The sequence below is a fragment of the Dermacentor andersoni genome, chromosome 4 (assembly GCF_023375885.2).
Source record: "Dermacentor andersoni chromosome 4, qqDerAnde1_hic_scaffold, whole genome shotgun sequence".
NCBI classification, from domain to species: domain Eukaryota; kingdom Metazoa; phylum Arthropoda; class Arachnida; order Ixodida; family Ixodidae; genus Dermacentor; species Dermacentor andersoni.
This window is the reverse complement of record NC_092817.1, coordinates 196498752-196520568: the sequence shown is the minus strand read 5'-3', so window position 1 is coordinate 196520568 and position 21817 is coordinate 196498752. Positions and strand designations below refer to the sequence as shown.

The following is a 21817-nucleotide window of genomic DNA, read 5'->3' as shown; positions in this document are numbered from 1 at the left end:
AGGCCGCTACCTGTCGCCGCAGCGCCGACCATACACTGGCCCAGCCCGGGGCCGGTCAGCGAGCCCATATCCGGAAAACTAAAAGCAGCAACCGATGGAGGTGCGGTTGCTGTCCGTCGAACTCTCGAAGATCCTCCGCCGCCGACGAAGACGCCGAAGAAACTACCTCGACGACATAACGACACGCCGCCGTCCCGACGAAGTCTGGAAGGAAAGAATGCGACGACGAAAGACGACCTCACGACGTCACATACCAGCCACAAGTCAACGCGACGCAGTCGTGATCCGACGCCAAGACCGAACTGTAATGCAAGACAAAGAGCCACCGACCTCGACGTGCTTCTCGACGGCCACGCAGTCACCGCCTTAGTCGACACAGGGGCTGATTACTCCGTCATGAGTGGACACATCGCCGCCCAGTTGAAGAAAGTTAAGACTACGTGGGAAGGCCCTCAAATTCGTACCGCCGGAGGACACCTCATAACGCCGACTGGAATGTGCACGGCAAGAATTACCATTCACGACCGGACTTACCCTGTCACCTTCGTTATCCTCCAACAGTGTTCACGAGACGTCATTCTCGGCATGGACTTCCTCAACCAACACGGCGCAGTCATCGACCTGAAGTCGAAGTCAATAACTCTGTCGGAAGACCATGCGATACCGTCGGAGAACCCTCGTAGTCACCACGCCTTGAGTGTGCTCGAAGATCAGGTGAGCATCCCGCCTCGCTCCAGCATTGTTATTTCGGTCGGCACCGAAACACCCGCTGACTTAGAAGGTGTCATCGAAGGCGACCAACGTCTACTGCTAGACCGTGAAATTTGCGTCGCAAGAGGGATCGCTCGACTGCACGGAGGAAACACGAAAGTGTTGCTGACAAACTTCAGCCAGGAGTACAAGCACATCAACAAGGGCACGACGATCGCATACATCGAGGAAATTCTGGAAAACAGCAATGCGTTTGTCCTCTCGGATTCCGCCGCATCTACCCCGACGACCATGGTTGCCGAACCAGACTACGACATTAATCCAAGTCTCCCCGTGATTAAGCAACAGCAGCTCAGAAGTCTGCTCCGGCGATACAAAGGCTGCTTTTCGACGTCATCGAGGATTCGACAAACACCAGTCGCCAAGCACCGCATAATTACCGAGGAGTACGCTCGACCACTTCGCCAGAGCCCTTACCGAGTTTCGCCGCGAGAACGTGAAGCTATAAGAGAACAAGTCGACGAAATGCTGCGCGACGACATCATCCAGCCGTCGAAAAGCCCGTGGGCATCTCCTGTTGTGCTGGTGAAGAAAAAGGACGGAACCCTTCGTTTCTGCGTCGATTATCGTCGTCTGAACAAGATCACGAAGAAGGACGTATACCCTCTCCCACGGATAGACGACGCATTGGATCGGCTCTGCAACGCTAAATACTTCTCCTCGATGGACCTCAAGTCTGGCTATTGGCAAATAGAAGTCGACGAAAGAGATCGTGAAAAGACCGCCTTCATCACCCCAGACGGCCTCTACGAGTTCAAGGTTATGCCATTTGGACTGTGCTCGGCGCCTGCAACGTTCCAGCGCGTGATGGACACGGTTTTAGCAGGATTGAAGTGGCAGACCTGTCTCGTTTACTTGGATGACGTCGTTGTATTCGCCGAAAATTTCGACGATCACCTTAGACGGCTTGCCACAGTACTAGAGGCTATCAAGTCATCAGGGCTCACTCTGAAGCCAGAAAAGTGCCGCTTCGCTTACGATGAGCTTCTATTCCTAGGCCACGTCATCAGCAAATCCGGAATACGCCCCGACCCGCAGAAAACAGCTGCCATCGCAAATTTCCCGCAGCCCACCGACAAGAAGGCAGTGCGTAGATTTCTTGGCATGTGTGCCTACTACAGGCGATTTGTCAAGAACTTTTCACGCATCGCTGAGCCGCTGACACAGCTAACTAAATGTGACGTCGAGTTCAAGTGGGAAACTCCACAGGGCGACGCATTTCAAGAACTCAAACGACGCATGCAGTCGCCGCCCGTACTTGCGCACTTCGACGAGCACGCCGATACCGAAATACACACTGACGCCAGTAGCCTAGGCCTCGGTGCCGTCCTAGTCCAGAGAAAAGATGGACATGAACACGTGATAGCTTACGCTAGCCGATCATTGTCAAAAGCAGAAGGCAATTATTCTACAACCGAAAAGGAATGCCTCGCCATCGTTTGGGCCACAGCGAAATTTCGCCCTTACCTATATGGCAGGCCATTCAAGGTGGTCAGCGATCATCACGTGTTGTGTTGGCTAGCTAACCTAAAAGACCCCTCAGGACGGCTGGCACGGTGGAGCCTCAGGCTACAAGAATACGACATCACTGTAACCTACAAGTCCGGACGAAAACACTCAGATGCCGATTGCCTATCCCGCGCCCCCATTGACCCGCCGCCGCAAGATGACGAGGATGACGACGCCTTCCTTGGAATAATAAGCGCGGAAGACTTCGCCGAACAGCAACGAGGAGACTCGGAGCTAAAAGCCCTAATCGGGTATTTGGAAGGGCACACCGACGTTGTCCCAAGGGCATTTAAGCGTGGATTATCTTCGTTCACGCTTCAAAACAACCTACTCGTGAAGAAGAACTTCTCACCAGTCCGCGCCAACTACCTTCTTGTTGTTCCGTCGGCGCTACGTCCAGAAGTACTGCACGCCCTACATGACGATCCGACCGCTGGGCACCTCGGTTTCTCCCGGACGCTATCGAGGATACAAGAAAGGTATTACTGGCCACGCCTAACCACCGATGTCGCCCGTTACGTCAAGACATGCCGCGACTGTCAGCGACGCAAGACACCACCGACAAGACCAGCGGGATTACTACAGCCGATCCAGCCTCCTTACCGACCTTTTCAGCAGATCGGGATGGACTTGTTGGGACCGTTTCCGACATCAGCTTCCGGAAATAGGTGGATTGTCGTGGCGACGGACTATCTCACCCGCTTCGCTGAAACTAAAGCTCTACCGAAAGGCAGCGCAGCCGAAGTGGCGAAATTTTTCGTCGAGAACATCCTGCTGCGACATGGTGCTCCAGAAGTCCTCATCACCGACAGAGGAACGGCCTTTACAGCAGAGCTCACTCAAGCCATTCTGAACTACAGTCAGACAAGGCACAGGAGGACAACGGCCTACCATCCGCAGACGAATGGTCTTACGGAGCGGCTGAATAAGACCCTCGCCGACATGCTAGCGATGTACGTCGACGTCGAGCACAAGACGTGGGACGCGGTCCTGCCGTATGTCACCTTCGCCTACAACACGGCGGTGCAAGAAACAACACAGATCACGCCATTCAAGTTGGTTTACGGCAGGAACCCGACGACGACGCTCGACGCCATGCTGCCGCACGTCACTGACGAGGAGAATCTTGACGTCGCTACCTATCTCCAGCGCGCCGAAGAAGCCCGACAGCTCGCCCGCCTACGGATCAAGACCCAGCAGCGTACCGACAGCCGACACTACAACCTCCGACGACGCTTCGTCGAGTACCAGCCCGGCGACAGTGTTTGGGTATGGACCCCGATACGCCGGCGAGGACTCAGTGAGAAGCTGCTGCGACGCTATTTCGGACCCTACAAGGTCATCCGACGTATTGGCGCACTAGACTATGAGGTCGTGCCAGACGGCATTTCGCACTCACAGCGGCGCCGCGCACGATCTGAAGTGGTCCACGTGGTGCGCCTTAAACCATTTTACGGACGCTGATGAACTTCCTTAGTTTGTTGTTTTCTTTGCTACGAGTGCTTTTCTTTGTTACTTTCGTTTGTTAGCAGCATCGGGGCGATGCTTTTTAAGAGGGGGGTAATGACACGTGTACTTATCTTTATCGGGCGACCACGTTCCGCCGCCTAAGAAATGTAATCGCACAGCGTGGGACGCGCCTGCATGTATCCGAATTTTCTGGAAAGTTATCGATGCTTCTACACGGCTGTCTGTTGTCGCCGAACCTTGTGTTATCTGATTTCATCGCGTGACGCGAATGCTGTAGAACTTTGTGGAAGGCACGCGGGTCCGAACGATTAGTCTGGAACATTCGACGACTACTGTATAAAAGCCGACGCGCTTAACCCGCTGATCAGATTTTTCGACGATCGCCGAGCGTGTTCGCCGCTATCGTTGTGCTATAAGTGTAGCCTGTTTTGTGGGCACAGGTTCGCCCAATAAAAGTTAGTTTTGTCGTTCACAGTACTGCTACTGTGTTATTCAACGTCACGACCACGTGACAATATGTACGCAATAAGCTGGTACAGTTTATGCGGATACAAAACACATGATGTTCAATGGCCGCTGAGTCGGGGATTTGACTTTACTACTTTTAAAATGAAACTACTGTTTAAGCGGGTACGATTTAACAAGGTTTTACTGTATTCACATTCAGTTGTGTTCAATATGAATCCAAATGTGCTTCGGAAGTTGAAATGCACAAACTTGAGCACTTGGCAGCCGCATGCATCAAGCTTGAGCTGGGTTCGATTGCGCTTGGTGGAGGTTAGCGTAGCGGCCAAGTTCATGCTTTTGCTAATGTTGGACTTGCATTGAACCTACACAGTAGGACAATAAAAACTGCTCTCATAGTTAAGTTTTCACCGTAGTGGCCTAGTGTTTATACAACAATAGAATGGCGCATTTGTTTACATTGGCGTGGATACAGCCACCACTCGCTGCTCACTTCAAATACATGCAGTGGAAACAGCGCACCGATAACATGTATAATTATGAAATGCTGCAAGATGTACAGGTTTGTGCATATCAGAAACATTGTATTTCACTGAAACTAGCAGTTACGAGCGTCCCGGGCACTTCGAAAACAGCGAATAGGTGGTCGTGTAAAGTATGGGAAGGGTGCTTACTGCTGATTTTGATAGCTGGTACTCGCCTTTCATGCTTTGTGTCCAGCATATAGTTTGCGTGTTCGATAGCATTTTGTTAGAGTACATTCTGCGCATTTAAGCACTCATTTGCAGAGCACATAGCTTTCAAGCAAAAACACCAAAATCTGTTGTACTCGCATGGCAACTTAGCTAGGTTGCTGGGGGTGTATTTTCATATGATCACTTTCGGTAATAGGTACTATCCCTTTCACATAAGAGTGCCCATCCAGCCAATCAGCTCATCCGGTTTTGCTTGACCAACCAAAAGGGTGCACAGATAGTGACATTGCCAAAAGTGACTGTCCAAGAATATGTCCCCTGTTTACGCTGCAGTATTGGAAGGGCCGTCACTTGTTGGCTGTTTAGCATCAGAGGCAAACTGTGCTTCTCTTTAACTAGGAAATTTGTCAGCATAATACACGCACATCTACACTTTACATAGTCTCATTTCGTTCATGGAATCGCCACTGAGTACAACCGGCAGCCTTCAATCAAGAATGGTGGCGCACTGGTGTTGGCAGCACACCATGTCGCTGTTTCCCACTTGGTGTGTGTGTGTGCACTGTACTATGCTAACAGTGGTTCAAGTCAGTAGGGCCAGAACTGAGCTATAAAAGCAGTTTCCTTTGTCCTGCTTTGCTTATCCTATAGTTCAGGTCTGCCAGTAGCACACAAACTCATCAGCTGTGCTAGGCCAACTAAGCTTAGCTGAACAAGATCAACTACACCTTGAACTCAATGCAGACCGCTGGCAAGAGCTATAAATGGAGTATTTCAACTTAGTAAGCATGTCTCTACTCACTTTGAGCGTCAATAAATACATATTCCACGTTGTCCAGCCATGCTAAATTACACCGTCTAAAGTTTTTGAATTTACTGCTTAATAATGCATTAAAGATGTCTCCCACAGACCTTGTTCGTATAAACACTACAAGATTAACATGTCACAAGCATGCACTCACCCTTGAAGAGTATTTCTGTCACAGCAATACTTTCCGATATTCTTTTTTTCCACAAGTTGTCTGAGATTGCAATCGCTTGCATCCATCAGTCACAGCCCAGCGCACCATAGACAAATTTATTACCCTCGCTGAAAGCTCTGTGCTTACATTCCTCTCAGCATAACCTTGTTCATAATCTTATATTACAGTGTTCCTCTCACTGTATTTATTGTATTCAAGTGCCATCATCAGTTTTATTTATTATTGTCATGTGTATTGCATGTTTTGCCTTTATTTTTCACTCTTAAAAAAAAATATTACCACTGAACCTGTATTTGTATGTTTTGCCCTCTCCTGGAAAAATCCCAAGAAGGGATTGACAGTATTCCGATATGATAAATAAATATAAAAGCGCAGTTGCTGTGACATCTGCGTTGTCCATGCGATGTTGTCACTCGGCGACCACCTGCACGACAGTCCGCAGACTGGTTTTGTCGCTGTCGTCGGCACGAAACCCTGACACACTATGACGACTCGCTGTGATCGGTCACATCAGTCTCATCCTAGTATGACAACATGTCCACCACTGACACTGTCTGCCAGACAGTCGCCCGAGCGTTGGTGTCGGCCTCGGGTCGGCTTCTTGTTGCTATTGGCATCGTGTCAGCTTATAGTGTGATGTACTTACTGCATGTTAATCGAATATCATTGTGAACAGCTGGAATTTTGTAACAATACTGTAAGTACCATGTCGTTGGCACTGCACTGACCATATGAGTTCGCATCCACATCAGCTATGCTGCAGGCTACCTGCGTTACTCCATATGCGCGCATCTGCATCACGAACCGTCAATGCCATACAAAACGTTTCGAGTGCTCACTGCTAGGGTACAGCATATGCGTGCTCGGAACTTGAAAAAGACACACTGCACTCGGTGTCGGATTACTGAAACATTTCAAGGACCATTAAGTTTGCATGGTAACAGTGGTACAACTCTTCTGCGTTGATAGAGTTTGAAAATTTTGAAGGACATCGACTCGATAGCCGTTGATCAATGTTCGTGCGATACGAGTGTAAGGCAGGGATAGCACTATCGTACACCTGTGGCCTTTCTCGGGGCATTGCCACCAGCTTTGAATGTATGGCATGCAATGGCATACCATTTACTCTGCCTAACAGTACACGTGCCAAGTAACTGACAGGTGGGCTAGTTGGTGTGGAATCACAGTAGCTTAGCAGTGTGATGGAAATACAACGCACCAAAGAAAAACGCGTGAGAGAAGCTCTAGGCACCAAGTAAGCATTTCTTCATGGAGTGAGCAGTAATATATACATACACACCATAACAAAATGGCCTATGAAAAATAAGGGTACAAGGGTTTGACGTAGTAGTTCTGCGGAAACTTGCAAGGTGGAGAGAAGTAATTAATAAAGGGAAAATCAGACAACCAGCCATTCGTAGCAAGTGCTACAAAGGAAACCCATACGGGTTCCTCGAAAGAAAAGCCTTAGAGTTGAAGAAAAATTCGTCCTGGTCCGGGACTCGAACTGGGAATGAACAAACGGGTGGATGTCCGATTTTCCCTTTATTAAATCGTTCTCTCCACCTTGTGGGTTTCCGCAGAACTACTACGTCAAACACTTGCCTTTGCTTCATGTGTTGTCAACAAATTCGACTTCGCCCTGCCATCTGCTAGCCGCCTGGTTAGCTCAGATGGTAGAGCGGCTGCCCCGGATAGGCGGTGGTCCCGGGTTCGAGTCCCGGACCAGTACAAATTTTTCTTCAACTCTGAGGCTTTTCTTTCGAGGAACCCGTATGGGTTTCCTTTGTAGCAATTGCTACAAACGAGTGGATGTCTGATTTTCCCTTTATTAGGGTACAAGGGTATTCCAACCGCTTACTATAAAAATAAGAACCTACTACACTTTGTATCCTGCGACAAAATGAGTGTTGCTGCAACATAAATAACTAAGGCAAACCTGCAGGGAACAAACGTATACATGAAAAATCTAGCTTAAAGCACTGCCAATATTCTCCACATCACACAGATATGACAACAGTAAAAAGGTGCAAAGAGGGCGCTTTCTTATAAACTGCATGGCCTACAATATAAACGGTGCAGTACTTTGTGCTGCTTGATTTCAGAGGTCGTGATAACCATGATGAGGTAATTGCAATTACATGTTGACAAAGCAACAGATTAAAAAGCATTCTCTTGTCCAAAATCTTGTGGAACATAAGCTCAGGTATCAGGCATGGGACTCACAATTCCACAGTTTCTTTCACGTGCGAAGCAGTCGCACATGATTAACCAGGTTTTATGTGAACCTGACCGTTCAAGTAGAGCTGAGCTTCGTTGACATGTTCAAATGCAGGAGAGCCTGGCGCAGTGGCGGAAGTTGTTCCTGCTGGCATCGGCTATCTACACTTTTGGTGCAGTGAGCTTCGTACTGTTTGGCTCGGCCAAAGTGGAAGAGTGGGGGGTGGCACCCACCAAGAAGAACACCCTGATGAGCTTCCCACACCCGGAGTCAGACTCGGAAGAAGACCCCGAAGACTTCCATGCCGTGGCTGCCGAGATGCACCTAATGTGATGCACCCTGTGATGCACATTGTCCCATGTGAATACTTCTCCCATGTGGTCGCGAACCGGTGAAGTCCCGCAACGCACTCACACAGTCAACGTGCGAAGGCTCCCTGTGATGCACCTACAAGTCATTGCGCATCGTCACCTGTGTGGCAATATGGATTATCCACCTGTGACAAGGTTTTTAAGAACACTGCACAAATCGTGCTCAGTTTTACCAGATAACTACAGGTAGCCAGCTAGTTAGGCGTGTCATATTGCAATATTCTGCATGCAGGAGATTGTCAAGTGTTGTTCAAGGGAGAGCATGAAAGGCTTCTTTGTCAGGCTCTTAGCATGACGGCACGCCTACCATTCGGCTGGCTAGCAAGGCAACAGTGATGGACTTGGTTCCCCTTTTGTGGTGCACGCCGCTGTGACCATGGCACATCTGGTCAGTCAAGGTGCTTTATGTACAACCCACCCACCTTCCTTTCTCTCTCTCTCTCTCTCTCTCTCTCTCTCTCTCTCTCTCTCTCTCTCTCTCTCTCTCTCTCTCTCTCTCTCTCTCTCTCTCTCTCTCAATTTTTTTGTAGTGATCCATCACAATTTGCATGTTTAACTAGGTGAAACAAACATTTAGGAAAAGAAAACTGCCCATTCACAGCATTATAAGTAGGTATAGCAGATGTGGGGAGCACACGCACCCATCTTCCCCGTGTCGTTGCGTCGAGTGCACCTCTCCCATAGACATGGGAGAGCTGCACTCGACGCGACGACGCGGGGAAGATGGGCGCGTGTGCTCCCCACACAGGATGCCGTCTGACAATCCTAAGGAACCATAGTTTATTTATTTTATTTTATTTACAGAATACTGCAGACCGGATCGTTCCAAGCAGGAGAGGGTACATACATTTGTTAGTTGGTATTAGGCAAGTGGGAAGACGGGAGTTTTTATAAAATACCACATTGCCTTGGCACACAATTGGGCTCCAAGAAATGTGAAGTGTTTGCAGCACCTTTTCCCACTTCGGGCTATTAGACCACACAACGTCAGTGTACTGTGTTCATTGTACTAATCCTTTGCGCAGAAAACAAAAAAAAAGAACCTTGAAGCACAAAGATGGTTGAACCTGCAACAAAATGGCACCACAAGTTGATTGGTGAAACACCTTCTTGTATGGGTTAGCACAAACACAGAACAAAGAGTTCAGAAAAGCAGGTTCCTGGTCAAATTTGTACTTAGATAAGGACAGACTGCCTGGATTTGTTATTTTCTGGCGCTAAAGCCCTACAGCGATCTTTTTGAGATGACAGCTGTCAGGTGGTGCATGGTGCTTTTACTTCCATTGTATGTCCATTGTTTGTTGCATGCTGCTTCACTGATGTTCATTGATCCTTGTTTCATGTGGCTTAGAAGAGTTACGTGCGCAAACTGTAGCGCAAACATAGCACAAGGCTTGGCATGTTCAGAAAGTGTCTTTCATGGATTTAAGAGCGGCCAAGGTTAGTTTGTGCTTAACTGTTTCTATAGTGGTGACTCTGTGGTGAAAGTTTAGTCTGACAAAGTGATTTTATAAGCTGTACATTTTTAAATTTAAGATGTTAAAATGCTGTATACTCACTAGGTTGTTTTTTTTAAACAAATATACATTCCTCTTGTTGTCTGTTATTAAATTACTCCATGTTGCTTGTCCACAGAAGCATTGCTGATGGTCTGTTCCTGTTATCCATGCGGCCATCATCACCACGGTTGTTCAGTGTGATCATGTTCTTACTTTTTTTTTTGCATGGAGCTGTTTAAACACTTGTGTGATGCGAGCAAACATCATTGCGAATTGCCAGAGATTATTTTCAGAACTTTCTGTGGCGATTTGCATGACCTAGGTGCTTGTGTGGCTAGAGTGTTCTCACTCGTCACAAGGTTGCTGACTCTATTACTTGCCTCCTGTATGGCTGTATTTTACTAGAAGTGATTTGAGAAAGCCTGTTTCTTCTGTGGTTTAGCGCATGTTTAAGAGATGCTAAAGAGAATTAAAAGTTGCACAGATACCACCGAAAATGATTGTCAAAGTAAGAGGATCTTTGCTTCCTGTCTTTTTGGCTAAACCAAGTTTCACTCCATTATCTGCGTTCTTTCTAAAATAGCCACCATTTCCTCCCTTCCGTATTGTACAGCGGTGCATGGCTCGGCTGGAACGCATACACAGCCACAAGTAGCGTTAGACTACACCACAACACTGAGCGCATCCTTACTGCCAATGACTGAGCACATATGTATGGTGGCAGGCGCCATCATTTCCTCGGCATCCCTCCTCATTTGTACTCCCTCTCCACACCCTTACCACCACATCCACCTCTTCACAAATGTCCTCGTCTCACTCTATAACCAAAGCCTCAAAATCCATCCAACTCCACAAAGAATGGTTCACTTTAATAAGTCGTATTACACTTCCTTGAACTCCTCATAGACCCACCAAAGTGGCTTTTTGACAGCCATACTGCCACTGAATGTGAGGTCACAGGTCTTATTCCCAGCTACGGTGTCCATATCCCAGTGAGAGCAGAGTGCTAAAGCACCCATGTGGTACTAGTATGTTAGTGCACATTGAAAAATGCAAGGTATTCGAAATTAATTTGTAGCTCCACTTATCCCACGGCATCCCTTCATTGCTCGAAAGCAGCATTGAGGTGTTAAGCACATTCTGCCAATAAAATAAATCAATACTCAATGAGTTTATCTTACTATGAGCAAAGGTGTCCTTATTTTTTTTATCTAGAGAGAATGGAAAAAGTGAACAATCGTATGCAATGCTTCCCTGAAATTTCTTTGCCACTCCACTGTGGTGTCATTGCTTATGGCAATTCCTGATCAGGTCAAGTTAATTGCTTAACAACGGAGAAAGAAAGCCTTGCATTCAAAACGTAAGCAATGGCAACGCCTGGAAACTTGTTTTCAGTTTCCCCATGTGGAAATGTCCGACACGTAGTTCAATTAAAGTACCATGGCACCTTGCATTCAAAATGTAAACAAAGACAATGCCTGGAAACTTTTGAGTTTTAGAATACGGAAACATCCGACACGTAGTTTAATTAAAATACTGTGGCACCCCAGTATTTCACTCGCATCATTGGCAACAAGTTTGGGCATAGAATTTAGAAAGAAGAGTGTTGCCTTTGTGTTTTTATTCTGTCGACCAACCTACTTCCACAAGCAATAGAAATGTGAGCAGAGTTTTGAAGGTTGTCTCTGTGAACTTCTGTAATGTCCCTCCAGTGGACGCCAAAAAATCGATTGTGACGTAGAAATCGCCAGCACAGCACTCCAATTTGGGGTGTGATTGAAATTGAAATTAGTTCTGGTGCATAACAAATACACACTTAAAAGGAGGGCTAAAGGCGACAGTGCCTGACTAGTCCCTCTTACCAGATATTGCAGTCATACAATAAAAGTGCCCTTAACCCTACTAATTAGTCTCACTATGGGCGGGACGGTCATGAAACATTTCTGTAATACCATGGGAGAGCTTGGTGAACTGCCCAGAGAGATCACCTACATCAATCAAAGGGTAGCTATAGAGCAGTAGAGGCTGGAACATGTACAGACATCTCCAAGCTACTGATGAAAAAGTTCCTGATGCAGTGTTATGAAAAGCATTACAAGAAATGCAACTAGTAACATACTCTGAACAGAACAGCCTAGTGGGGCTTTGAAATTACAGCGATATCTGGCCCTTGCGCCAATAAAATCTTCATTATCAAACTGAAAGCGAGCAGAAAGCACACTGTGTGCTGAAATTTGAATTCAGTGTAAGGTGTACAGGGACCACTAACTTAATTGCATTTTAAAATATTTCTGCAAAGTTTCATCAAGGAGGCTACGGTCTTCTAGAGTAGTGGTCAGGTGAAAGCACTGCTAATCATATCGGCAGAGGGTAAAGTACTGCATGCTAGTGGCAGTTCATTCAGAGCATATAACTGTTTTTCAATTCAATTCAATGTAGTTTTAGTATTTCCCAAAGCAGTGTCAGAAGGGATCTACCGGCTACAGGCAGTTATGAACAGTTTTACTGGTCGGTGGCCATTTTATGGCAGATAGCAAGATGACAAAAATGATTATAAACAGTTTGAAAAGTACAAAAAAAATAATTACAAGCAGTCACTGCTGTATAAATTATTGCACAACCATGTCTAGACATTGTATGGCCCTTGTGCTATGTGAAATAAATTCCAGGATGAACAGAAACTGAAGACTCACTCTTGCTAATATGCTCACTTCAGCTGAAGTATGCATGTCTCTTTTGGCCATCGATAAAATTTCTCTATTGGTTAACTTCCAGTGGGAAACCTGTGGTGACACAGACGTGTGTAGAGAAAGGTTAATTTGACCCAGCCTATCTGTCTTAAACATAGGAAACACAGAATAAATGTTTTCTGTGGTTCATGGGACTGTGCGGTGTTTTGTGCTTTCAGTACCTAGTCGGGTGGCATCGTCTGGCTTTATTTTTGGAGCCTCTTTTGCATTCTAAGTCACAGCTGTTGGCATTGCATTCATTTCATTTATTCTTTTTCTCTTTTTAATATCGGGGCCATTTAGGCATGACAAACAGAGGAGGAGGTTAACACAGAAATAAAGAAGATTGCTTGCGTATGCAAGCATTACACAAGGTGTTCAGTTGGTGCTGATTTACAGCCTGAGGGATTAGTGTTGAAGGACCGCATTGGTGAGCGGGTGGTTTCGTTCATGGCTCTTGAATCGCTTGGATGTGCTTAGAGTCAGCCGTCATTGCCAGTGTCTGCCCTAAGGCATTCAATTCATATTAATTAACAGTGGTTGAGCAAGAAAGTCTCAGGCTGCAGCCGGCTTTCCAACAAGGGGACTTGGCTTCATCAGGGCAACAACAGTTTTCCTTAGCAGGGCTTTGAAGGTTAACAAAGAAGCTTGAAAAGGACCACACAACAAGCAATGGAACGCTCATTGCGTGGTCCTTCTGAAGCCATAACGTTAAGAGACTGAAAGGCAGCGGCATGTATAAATGGGGGTAGCCAATATTCTAGTTCATATTTAGGGAAGAAGCAATGGAGTTTGGAAGGCAATGTAATGTGTAAGGCAGGTAACCCATGATCTATTGGAGTTATGGAATGAATGCTGAGGGAACAGAAATGCAGTTGAGGATGGCAGAAAATTGAATGGTGGGATGAAATTAGGAAATTTTCAGGCATAACTTGGAATCAGCTGGCACAAGACTGGTAACTGAAAATTACTGGTAGAGGCCTTCGTCCTGCAGTGGATATGCATAGGCTGATGATGATATAGCTTCTTCCTGCTTAAAGGGCAGGAAAACTAAGTGGGAAGAAAAGAGTAAGGTGAGCGCTGGGTAAATGAGGTGATGATTAAATGAAGGAATTAGTAGTGATAGTAGGGGTAGGTGCCTTTTAAGTGGTGCTGGTTAGGAGAACCTATGATTTTTAACCAAGAAAGCAAAGCAGGTGGCAGGGCAAGAATAAATAGACTAATTTAAGTAGGAGATGTAAAAGTGGTGTGCTTATTTTTGCCAGAATGGCGGGAGGTAAGCAGAAATAGTATTTAGACAGTTGGAAAAAGGGTTAATGTAGAAAAAAACAAGAAAAAAAACTTGGAGAGGTAATCAAGAGGTATAAGGTTCAGATTAAAAAGTGTGAATAGGGAAGTGCATCATAGCTATTAAATGATACTAAAATTAAATGATGACTAATAAGGGCTGTTAAACCACTCCAAGCTGAGCTCGAAGGTGACTAAGGCACTCTCTCCTCTTTGCCACGTATTTCTCTAGAAGGCACATGGACAATACATCAGTACTGAATGTTGGGTTGGCGCTTCTTTCTTGTTTGAAAACACCATTAAATCCCGCTTATCAGGATCCCATCACTGTTCAGCTGCAGGCTGTTGCTGTTACATGCACAGGGCAGTAGACACTTCACGAGGTGAAATTAGTTGCTTCCACACGAGGCAAGTGGGAACATGAAGAGGAGTGGGCATGTGACTGCATGGCAAACACTGTAAAAAAGTCTACACCCTCTTGGGTCGTATCTTTTCCCCAAACAATAATCATCTGTCTTGCTTGCGTATCTTTTCTTGAAAACTATGCGCTCGCTACTTTCCTGTCAAGGGTGCTACGTTATGCTGGCAACACGCATGCTGTCGGTGGCCTGGAAGTACCAGGCACGCAGCATGAGAGAAAGGAAACGCTTGCAAGAGAGATGATTATTTTGGGGGGACGAGATTTTTCTCAGAGCAAAGAAGTGCTATCAGACTGATCCCAACTAACGTCCCTTGTATATGAGCCAATATTTTACCCTGTTGGTGTCACAATGTCTGAAGAAAGGATTCTAAAAGTTAGAAGAGAAGCACCTGATTGTTTTTTTAAATTATTGGAGATAGATTAGGGCTATTTTAAGCGTAATTAGTAAAAGCAAACATAGCTTCCTAAAGTTCTTAAGATTTTCACCCTTAAAGGGAGAGGAAGTCTAAATAAAAACCCTGCCAAAAATACTCCATCAGAACCCATCTTACGATGACTGTCAACGTAATGCATTTAGCATTGAACATAGCAACGGGAAATTATAGAAAATATAAAGCGACATATTGCCACCATCGAAATGAGTTATGTATGAGGTGTGTACTGCAGCAGGATTCCTTGTTAGCCCTTCCCTAAGAACACCCAGCGCCATCTATAGCACTGCTGCCACAAAGCCTGCACGTGGCCTCCGAAATGCATGGTGCGTCGGCGCGTGTGACCGCTTCTTTCTGGACACGCTGCACCATCTAGTGGCACTGCTGAGAAGTCCACGTGTGGCGCCCAAGATGAGAAACGTGGCAGACTGGTGCGTGCGAATGCCGAGGCTTGTTCACTCGCTTGCCGCACACTCGGTGGCTCGTACTTGCGGTGACCAAAGTAGGCGAACAGTTCATTGAAGAGCAGCACATACCCCATGCATTCATGGCACAGCTCGCCAAAGCGGTGGCGTGAAAGGCATTAATGTAAAAGTGGCACATACCCACTGCATTTGTGGTGCAGCCTGCTAATGCGTCGGGTTGCCGTCCTTGAGAAATCCTTGCGACAGGGATTCGATTCCATTCACGCTGGAAAAATTTAGGGGAACTTTTTCATCGTTGTAGAGCAGCACATTCCCAGTGGCACCTACCCAGTCACCCAAGTTGGCATCAAAAAGGTTAATTGAAAACCAGCCCAGTCCGAACGGCTCATACCCAGTGTTCCAAGTTGGCGTTAAAAAGTTTCTTCAAACAGCAGTACCTAGCCGGTCCAGCATCTACATTGAACCATGTCAGCGCGAAAGAGGTTCATTGAGGAGCGGCACGTATGTACACGTTGCCATATACTCAGTGACCCAGGTTAGTTCAATGGTTGGTTTTGAACCCTGTTCCCTCAGGACAGCAATTTGATGTGCTGCCCATTCGACCACAGATTACCCAGTAATCCAGGTAGGTATGGAAACGGTTAGATAATTACATAGATAAAGCATAGCCCTCCGAAAATGTATGATAAGATTGCTAACACATGAAAAAGTGCCCTTATTGAAATGTTGATTCAGGATGAGGTTTTCCTTGTTTGTGCACTGTTTATGAATTGGTCCAATGTGCGCTGGACAGCCAACACTGCTAGTGAGTATGTACGTTTGTGTGTGCCTTACACTCACAAAAAGTATATTTGTGTTAGAGTAATTAAAATCTGCTTACAGGCTTTGTGTGCTATGTGTGTTTTAGGCCGATGCACGTCAAATGGGATGCATGTGCAAAGTAACTGCCAAAATTTGGTAATAGGCGGGAGGCTCATGCACATGCGTGCACCGCACAAACTGCGTAGTCGCCCCAGTTGCTAGTACAGTAGACACGCTCTAGTGAACTTGCCCAAATGCCTTTGCAGGCCCTTGCCATGCTCGAGTTAAGCCATGTCACAAATTGCACTCGCTTCCTGCCTTTTCCAAAATTATTTGCAAATGTGAAACCCCCATGCACTGGCAAGCGCTACCTACACAGAAGTTGTTCTAACCGAAATTTCACGCCAACTTTTGGTTGTGTACGGCAGGTGGTGTGATCAAGCTTATGTCTTACGTTAGATGGTGTTGCTTGCATTCACTGTGATGTACCCGCACAATAAGTCCCACGTGGTTTTCAAATTCAAGAGCTTCCTATGAACACCAATTCTTCACAAGAATTCATAATGAACTACAAGGTGTGTTCAGGTGACAACCATGCCAACAACAGGCTGTGTAATTAGCATAATAATTTTCGTTTAATATTCTGATCAACAAACTGAAATTTTCACCAACATGTCACGAGTAATTATATATATATATATATAATCATCCTCAGCCTATTTATGTCCACTGCAGGACGACGGCCTCTTCCTGCGATCTCCAATTTCCCCTGTCCTGCGCCAACCGATTCCAACTAGCACCCGCAAATTTCCTAATTTCGTCGCACCACCTAGTCTTCTGCCGTCCTCTGCTGCAGTTCCCTTCTCTTCGTACCCATTCTGTCACCCCAATGGTCCAACGGTTATCTAATCTGTGCATTACATGACCTGCCCAGTGCCATTTTTTTTTCTCTTAATGTCTATTACAATATCGTCTACACCCATTTGTTCTCTGATCCAAACCGCTCTCTTTCTGTCTCTTAAAGTTATGCCTAGCATTCTTCGTTCTATCGCTCTTTGCACGGTCCTTAACTTGTTCTCAAGCTTCTTTGTCAGTCTCCAAGTCTCTGCGCTATATGTCAGCACCGGTAAAATGCACTGATTGTATGCCTTTCTTTTCAATATTTACGGTAAGCTTCCAGTCAGGAACCCACTATGTCTGCCGTTTGCGATCTAAACCATATTTAGTCTTCTGTGAATTTCCTTCTCATGGTCAGGGTTCCCTGTGATTGGTTGACCTAGGTAAACGTACTCCTTCACAGACTCTACAGGCTGACTTGAGATCCTGAACTCATGTTCCCTTGCTCGGTTATTCATTATCTATGTCTTCTGCAAATTAATGTTCAACCCCACACTTACACTCTCCCTGTTAAGGACCTCAATCATTTATTGTAACTCGTCCGCAGTGTTACTGAATAGAACAATGTCATCGGCAAACCGAAGGTTGCTGAGGTCACCTGTCGATCTTTACTCCTAAACCTTCCCAGTTTAATAGCTTGAATACTTCTTCCAAACATGGAGTGAATAGCATTGGAGAGATTGTGTCTCCTTGTATGACCCCTTTCTTCATTGGTATCGTCCTATTTTTCTTGTGTAGAATTAAGGTGGCTGTGAAATCTCTGTAGATATCTCCCACAGTATTTACGTAAGCAGTCTGTACTCCTTGATTACGCAAAGCCTCTATGACTGCTGGTATCTCTACTGAATCAAATGCTTTTTCATAATCTATGAAAGCCATATAGAGAGACTTATTGTACTCTGTAGATTTCTCTTTAACCTGATTAATGAGATGGGTGTGATCCAATGTAGAGTATCGCTTTCTGAAGCCAGCCTGTTCCCTTGGTTGACTGAAGTCGAGTGTTGCCCTTATTCTACTGGAGATTATTTTCGCAAATATTTTATATAATACTGGGAGTAAGCTAATGGACCTATAATTTTTCAATTCTTTTACGTCTCCCTTTTTGTGGATTAGTATAATGTTTGCATTCTTCTAGTTTTCTGGGACCCTTGCAGTCGATAGACACTTTGTATAGAGAGCCGACAGTTTTTCTATGTCTCCTCCATCTTTGATTAAATCAACTGTTATTCCATCCTCCCCTGCCGCTTTTGCCCGTTTCATGCCTTGCAAGACCCTTCTGACCTCATCATCTCTAGTTATAGGAGAAGTTTCTGTATACTGTTCATTATTGTTTCGAATAGAGTACTTCTGAGTTCTCTGGGTACTGTACAGGTCGGTATAGAATTATTCCACTGCTTTTATTATACATTCGAGATTGCTAATGATATTACCCTGCTTATCTTTCAGTGCATACGTATTGGTTTGTCCTATGCCAAGTTTCCTTCTCACTGATTTCAGGCTGCGCCCATTTTTTATGGCTTCAGTCTTTCTCACGTTATAATTTCTAATATCACTTATTTTCACCTTGTTGATCAGTTATGAGAGTTCCGCGAATTCTATCTTATCTCTTGAGTTGAACACTTTCATGCTTTGTCGTTTCTTATTAGGTCCTTTGTTACTTGGGAGAGCTTGCCTGCCTTGGTGCCTTGCCTCCCACTTCAATTACTGCCTCTGAAGCCAGCCTCGTTACGGTTTCATTCATTACCTCTATGTCATCATCATCATCATCTCTCTGTTCTAAGGCTGCATATTTGTTTGCAAGTACCGGCCTGAATTTGTCTGCTTTTACCCTTACTGCCTCTAAGTTGATCTGTTTCTTCTTGACCAATTTTACTCTTTCTCTCTTCAAATTGAGGTGAATCCTAGCCCTCACTAACCTATGATCACTGCACTTTACCCTACTTATCACTTCTACATCCTGCACTATGCTGGGATCGGCAGAAAGTATGAAATCAATTTCATTTCTTGTTTCACCATTAGCACTTTTCCAGGTCCACTTTCGGTTGCTATGCTTCCTGAAAAAGGTATTCATTATTCGAAGCTTATTTGTTTCTGCGAATTCTACTAGTATCTCACCTCTAGCATTTCTAGAATCGGCACTGTAGTTGCCAATTGCTTGTTCCCCAGCCTGCTTTTTCCCCACTTTTCCATCGAAGTCACCCATTACTACTGTATACCGCGTTTTCACTTTTCTCATCGCTAATTCAATATCTTCATAAAACTGATCTACTTCCTCATCTTCGTGACTGGATGTTGGAGCATAGGTTTGTACTACCTTTAAGCTATCTCTTATCCGAGTTTGATTACGACTGCTGATACCCTCTAATTGATGCTGTAGAATTCGTCAATGTTGCCCGCTATGTCCTTATGGATTAGGAATCCTACCCCGTATTCCTTCTTATCCAGGAGACCTCTATAGCAGAGGACATGGCCGTTATTCAGCAATGTGTAAGCCTCACTAGTTCTTCTGATCTCACTAAGGCCGATAATATCCCAAACAATGTCTGATAGTTTCTCGCAGAGTCCTGCTAAGCTAGCCTCACTCAAGAGGGTTCATGTGTTAAACATTGCAAGGGTCAATCTCCATTGGCAGCCTGTCCGGACTCGGGGATTCTTAGCACCCTCCGCTGTGTTGCAAGTGTGACCGCCGCCTTGGTCAAGTGCTCCGCAGCCGCTGGGGACTGATGGCCATCGGTTAATTGAAGATATTATTAGGGAGGATATATATATAAAGCTTGATAGACAGAAATTGAATTTGATGCACTTTGGGAAAAGCTCTGGCACACTGTGGGAGGTAATGTCCAAAGCAATGGCAATCACGAAGTGAAGGATTGTAGCCTGCATAGCAGAGCCTTTACAATAGTAGGACGTTCTTGCTGGCTAGTTAGTTAAAACTGCGCAAAAAAATGGGACGTGCAGAAGGAACACACAGTACTGTGCAAAAAAAATGAGGACATGCAGAAGGAACACACAATACACCACGAGTGCAGAAGCCTATGCTTTGATGACCAAGAATAAACAGCTGGTAGTCTGCATTCGTGTTGTAGTGTGTGTTCCTTCCGCTTGTTCTCGTTTTTTTCGCACAGTTTTAACTTCTCTTCATGCCTTTACAAGCCTGCTGCTGTTCTAAACACTATCGAGGCATGAATCAAAAGCAAGAAAAAGAAAGAGCAAGATTGCACAAGCTATTGATATCACAGCTTCACAAGTTGGAGCATTTTTATGACCTGCTTCAATGACCCAACAGAACGCACATATGATTCTAAGGCTGCTCATCAAGTCAGAGTACCACTGAAAACGACGCAGTCGCATGCATATTTGATCACATCTGTAGTCACACCACAGTGAGTCACACACGTGATAAGTGAACATGGTTTACCATTTTACCAATTGTGTACTCCAACTTGTTCAATAAAGTTGTGCAAGGACAGAAGCCACTGCTTAAATGGAAGGTAGCAAGTGACCAAATTTCAGTTGAAGTTTTGCACCCAGTAATAGTACTGAAGGACTTTTACAGCACTCTTCCAGCTTTATATTTAATGGTTTACTTACTGAAAAATTAATAAGGCTTTGTAATACTTTTTTCAGATGATATAATGCTGATTTCAGCCAGCTGTCAGAGGAACAAAGCATATTTTGATTTAAATTGTATGTTTGATGCGAAATTTTTATTTAGCCTAATTTCACTTTGTCGAGTTGGTGTCATAGACAATTTTCTTGAGACAGGTCTTGTACAAATGAGAGGTACTAGTACACTTATTTGTGAGCTGCACGCCTCGTGTATGTGGTGCAGTAATTATTAGAAGTCTGGTAACTACCGTAAAATTACAATTTTGGCTTTCACAAATGGCTTCTGCCAGTGTTTTTGGCATGCCTAATATTTTTGGCACACCTGTGTGCGCTGTGTGCGCGAGTGACAGTGTGCGAGGGTTAGCCAGCGATTGGGGGTCAATCTCGTGCACGCAAGAGAGAGAAACGAGGTGGAAACGCGCCATCTTTTGTCGCACTCAAGACTCAGAGGGGGGGGAGCATGCAGCCACCTGGGCAGCTGTACCTTGAAAGCAATCTGCAATGGGGACAGAGTCCACCGCGCTGTTTTTCTTGCGGCTTAGTTTGCGTTCATGTGAAACACAGCAAAAGGGTGAATTCGCTCGCTGCTCCCATGCTTCCCAACTCCAGTGTTTCGACAGCAAGTTTCCGCAGTCATCGAGCGTGATGTGTTCATGTTTGCTTGTGTGCACGCGACACCATGCTCGTTAATTTAGTTAGTGTGCCTATGTTTACAGGTTTATACGGCTGATGAAGCTACTATCCTAACCTCGTATAGCTGTCCACTAATTTGCTATTGCAACTCATGCTTCGCCTTTCGGGCGAAACTGTGACTTCTTATTTTTATTGTTCCATGGACTAAAGTCTAAGATTTGAGAGACACTAACTTTGTCATAAATCATCACGACTGCTGTGGCAATATCTTTTGTTGTTAGGTTTCAGACTTCAGTGAAACCTAACAGCAAAAGAGATATCTACGTTATGTGTCAATGTGCCACCACATGCATATTTCTGAAACGCGAAACTACCAGTCCAATGCTTTTTGAAGCGACAGAACCTTAAGGTATCCTGAACAATGCATGTTACTCATGAACTGGGTGCTGGTTTTGACAAGAACACTGTTCTGTTCACCTAGTGAACCCATTTCCCCACCCCAATTGGAAGCTGTCCCATTTTCTACATTGTGCAAGACCATGTCTGCAATCATAGGTGACTGTCGTTTCTATTCTCAAAAATCTGACACACAACACAATC

The 21817-nt window shown here is 45.3% G+C and overlaps 1 protein-coding gene across 1 annotated transcript in view; it reads left to right on the top strand.

Annotated features, from left to right (window-relative positions):
• The window catches only part of LOC126530530 (sialin-like), a 69656-nt gene extending 59155 nt beyond the window's left edge, over nt 1-10501 (top strand). Inside the window, exon 10 of the mRNA XM_050177799.3 lies at nt 8229-10501. Coding sequence (XP_050033756.1) covers nt 8229-8447 — 219 coding nt within the window. The 3' untranslated portion in view covers nt 8448-10501. The remainder of the gene's footprint in view (nt 1-8228) is intronic.
• Nucleotides 10502-21817: the final 11316 nt, after the last annotated feature.